Below are 4,297 nucleotides of genomic sequence, written 5' to 3' on the forward strand. Positions count from 1 at the left end.
AAATCTTGTCTCAGCAAATATAATATTAGTATTTGACCATGAGGTTAAAGGCCCTTTATCATAAAATAAAATATACTTTGTTTTTTAAACTTTGCTCAGTAAAGTACATTTAAGCTCAAGTAACATCACCTACATATACATAAACAAGTGGTAAACAAATGTATTAAAATAGAAATACTAAAACTATAGTGGCCCAACAGAATTTTTGTAGCTTGCACTGAATTCTATTTATACAAATGTTAGAAAGCATCAACAGTTCCTTTTGACATGTTTATACATTTCCGTGGTTTTTTTTGTAATAATATAGAATAAAATATGCTTTATATCACTGAATAGAAAATATGCTGGGTGAAGCATTTCTAGAAGATTTGTCTGAACCTATAAAATCTCCATCCCAACAGAATACTGTTCAAAACATTACACATTTTATGGTTTTGTAATTCCGTCACAATTGTGTGGTTATTAAAATAATACAGTGTTCTTTGCCATAAGGCCATACTAAAATAAAAAGATTTAACCCAGCTACAAAAAAGTTCACTGAACTTAAATTAAAATACTTGTAAACATCTTTGCAATATGAAATATAATTTTTCAAGTCAAAAAAGAATAAAATACTTCAATCTGTATTAATGCAATTTCTCTTTAAAACTTTTAAACGTTTTTAATATATAAGAGATATGTTACAGTTTGTTTAACTTTTTATAAAGCTGCAGTATCCTGGCCCTTCCACAACATTCAAAAAGGATCCACTGTGTTCTATAATAAGCATCGTAGGAACCCAGCCACAAAGGGGAACACACTAAAACAGTCCACACATCCCATAAGCACTATTATTATCATCTTCATCATAATAATTATTGTTCATTTTTTTTCCTACTTTAAGAAAATGGAAAACTTGTGGGGTTTTCTTCTTTTGGAAGCTTCCTATGAAGTACAGTGTAAAAACTATCATTACTAGAATGTCGCCGTTCCTATTATTTATAGAGCATGCATTTCAGGTGGTTTCGGGGGTTTCCCAGGCTATAGTACTCTTGATGCAGGTATCCTGGCAAGTTCCTTTGTTTAAAAATTAAAATTAAAAAAAAAAAAAACGAGCGGATACTACAGCTTTCCAAGCTCCTCTGGGATCTCAGAGTGTGAGCAGGGGTGGGGGAGGAGAAGGTGGAGCACCACGGCGTCCGGCGGGCGGGAGCGGGACTGGCGGGGGGGGGGGGGGGGGTGCTGAGGCTGGAGGGAAGGGGAGGGGGCCTCCCTGCCCCCGCGGGGTGCGCGCAGGCGCGCGCTGGCTTCAGGAAAAGATGCGGATGGCCTGAGTGACCGCGGTGTGGCAGACCGGGCACTCGGGCTCGCTCTTCTCGCAGATGCGGTTGGCGCACTCCATGCAGAAGAGGTTGTGGCCGCAGGGCACCAGCGCGGCGATCACTTCGCTCTCGAAGCACACGGAGCAGTCGCGGCTGCCCTTCCGCCGCAACCCCGACGACGACGACGAGGAGCTGGAGGAGGAGCTGGACGACGACGAGGAGCCGGAGGTGTCCGACGGCTGCAGGCCGGGCAGCTGCGCCCCCAGCCCGTTGGCATAGGCGGCGTAGGTCAGGCCGCCTCCGCCCGGGTCGCTGCGCACCCGGCGAGCCAGGTGGTGCTCGCCCGCCCCCGGCGCCATGTGCAAGGGCGGGGACAGGCGCGGGCAGCTCGCGCCCGGGTGCAGCCGGCGGTGCACCAGCAGCCCCAGGTTGGCATTGGAGGGCGCGCCGGCGCCGGGGAACACCACCGAGGACGACGAGGCGGACGAAGACGCGGAGGACGAGCAGGAAGAGGACACGGGCGCTGCAGGTCCGCCTCCGGGGGAGCGCTCGAACTGAGCCCAGAGCAGCGGCGCCCCCGGCGGGGGAGCGGGAGCCGGGTCGAAGGTGGGCTGCAGCTCGGGACAGCCGTCGGGGGAAGGCACGGAAGCTTCCCCCGCCGCGTAGGTGTATCCGTTGCCGTTGTTGTTGTTGTTTCCGTTGTGGGCAAAGCTGAGCGCGGGGCTGGGGGGGCTGTAGTCCGCCAGGCGCGGGGTGGCTGCTGTGCTGCCGCTGGTCCCCCCGCCGAAGTAAGAGTCCGTGGAGGCGCTGCCAAGGGAGCTGGAGCTGTCGTTGCGGTAGCTAGAGAAGGGCTTGCGGCCGGGGGTGGGCGTGATGCTGGGGGTGGGCTTGCTCCAGAGGCTGCCTGGGCCGGACCCGCCGGACCCGTGATGCAGCTCAAAGCCCACATCCGTGCCGTTAGCGTGGAAGTCGTTCTCATCTGTGAGCTCGATGATACCGCCGGTGCGCAGGGCGATGTGCGCCTCGATCTCTTCGCGAGCTCGGTCTACGTTCTCAGGCATGCCGGTCACCTCGAACACCGGCTCCTTGTCGCGGCTGGGCGTCACGATGTACGTGTGCGTCTGTTGTTGGATGCGCTTGATCGTGGCGCCCTTGGGCCCCACCACGAGCCCCACCACGCGATAGGGCACCCGCACCTGGATAGTGGTCTGTCCGGGCAGGTTGGGCGGCCCGGGCACTGCGCCGTTGAGCGCCGTGTTCTTATTCCGCGAGGCGCGGATCATGGAGAAGTGCTCCGCGGCAGAGATGATCTCCCTCCGAGCCATGGCCACATCCTCCTTCCTGCCCGTCACAACAAAGACAGGCTCCTCCCCGCGAACCGGGGTCTTGATGTAAGTATTGGTCTTCGCCCGCAGCGCTTTGATTTTACAACCTGGGAGCCAGGGTGCAGGGGAGGGAGTGGGAGAGAGAGACAGACACGCCCATTATCCCGGGGTAACCGCGGAGACCTGGGACCTCCCGCGTCCAGGGCTGAGGGACGGCAGGACACGCTTTGGGCGGAAAGGGGGCGGCTCCCTCACTGACCCTGGGCCACGCCACGGGCTGGGAAGCGGGTTCCACCCGCGAGGCGCTCGAGGAACAGCCCATTAGCTGCCCAGCCCTCCCCCAGTGACTGCAGTCGTCCCGAGCAAACCCGAGAATCCCAGAAAAAGTCAGCCGGGGAGATGCCGCTAGGATCCAGCGGGGCGCGCCGTCCGCCCTGAAGACGCGGCGAAGGGGTTCGGGGAAGAGGGACGGAGCCGCGATCCCCCCAGAACTGGGGGACTGAGGGGAAGGGGGGGCAGTCCCGGGACCCATTGTTCCTCCTCTGGGCTCCATTCCGCTTTGCAGAAATCCAGAATCCTCCTCCCATCCGATGCTCACTCCTCCTCCTCCTCCCCCTCCCAAAGGACCGATCAAAGGCCCCCTCCCCCAAGCATCTTATATTTAAATTCTATTTCCCGGGGTGGGCTGGGTGGGGGGCGCTAGGGGAGAAGGCAGTGATTTTAGCAGGATAAAGTGCATCCCGCCGTGGCAGCGGCGCGGCTCCGGGAGACAGCCTGCCTGCACTTTCTTTGTCTGGGGCGCCGGCCCCTCGCGCGGCTCTTCCTCTCTCCTTAAGGCTCGCGGGCGCCGCGGATCCCGAACCCTCTCGCGCCCTCCCCGCGGGGCGGTGGTCCGAGACCCTCTCCCCTCCAGCTCCCCATCTCCGCCGGACCCACCTTGCCGCCCCACGATCTCGGCGACGTGTTCGGAACTGGGCACCGGCACGCACTCGGTCATGTTCACGCTCTTCTTGCGCGGCTCACTGTCGTACAGAGAGGCGCCCTCGTCACTGTCCAGCCCCAGCAGGGAGAGCTGATCGAGCGCGAGCTGCAGGGCTCTTTGGTCATCCAGGGTCTCTCCCCCGCCGCCGCCGCCGCCGCCGCCGCCGCTGCCGCCGCCACCGCCGCCGCCTCCCCCTCCGCCGCCGCTGCCGTTGCGCTCCAGGTCTGCAAACAGGGAGCTGGGCATCGCTCGGCCGTGCGCGTCGCGCCCCCGCCGGCCCTCGGCTCGGCGGCGAGAAGCTGCGGCCACAAAGGCAGCCGGGAAGCGAGTGGTCAGGGGCGGGGAGGCCGGCAGGCTGCAGAGGGCTCCGTTGCTCCTTTCTCGGCGCCGGGAGGAGTGGGTCGCTCGGTGCGGTCCGCGCCGGGCAGTGGCTGCAGGAGCCCCCGCCTGGGTCCCCACCCCAGATCTGCCGCCGGGTGGGGTGGGGGCAGAGCTCGAGCGGCAGCCGCGCGTGCCCCCCGAGTGCCCGGCTGGCTGGCCACAATGCCGAGCGAGAAGCGAGCAGGCGAGCGACAGCAGCGTTTCTTTAAGGAGCCCCTCCCCGGCTCCTCCACTCCCTCCCTCCCGCCCGCCCGCCCTCACTCAGCGCTTTTTCCTCCTCTCCTCCCCGCCTCTTGACTGAGCCTCTG

The 4,297-nt window shown here is 59.4% G+C and overlaps 1 protein-coding gene across 2 annotated transcripts; it reads right to left on the reverse strand.

Moving 5' to 3' along the window:
* Window positions 1-1,288: 1,288 nt before the first annotated feature.
* MEX3B (mex-3 RNA binding family member B) lies at window positions 1,289-3,854 on the reverse strand. Of its 2 annotated transcripts, XM_028089385.2 has the most exons (3): window positions 3,779-3,854; window positions 3,563-3,742; window positions 1,289-2,733 (listed from the first exon to the last, which is right to left on the reverse strand). In XM_028089385.2, the coding sequence occupies exons 1-3, from the start codon at window positions 3,852-3,854 to the stop codon at window positions 1,289-1,291; spliced, it is 1,701 nt and encodes a 566-aa protein (XP_027945186.1). The 2 variants fall into 2 exon arrangements, with proteins under 2 accessions (XP_027945186.1, XP_027945185.1); XM_028089384.2 differs by having other exon boundaries at window positions 3,563-3,854.
* Window positions 3,855-4,297: the final 443 nt, after the last annotated feature.

The sequence above is a fragment of the Eumetopias jubatus genome, unplaced genomic scaffold (genome assembly GCF_037043125.1).
Source record: "Eumetopias jubatus isolate StellerSeaLion01/CBP00866 unplaced genomic scaffold, mEumJub1_p1.0 scaffold_7, whole genome shotgun sequence".
Lineage (NCBI taxonomy): Eukaryota > Metazoa > Chordata > Mammalia > Carnivora > Otariidae > Eumetopias > Eumetopias jubatus.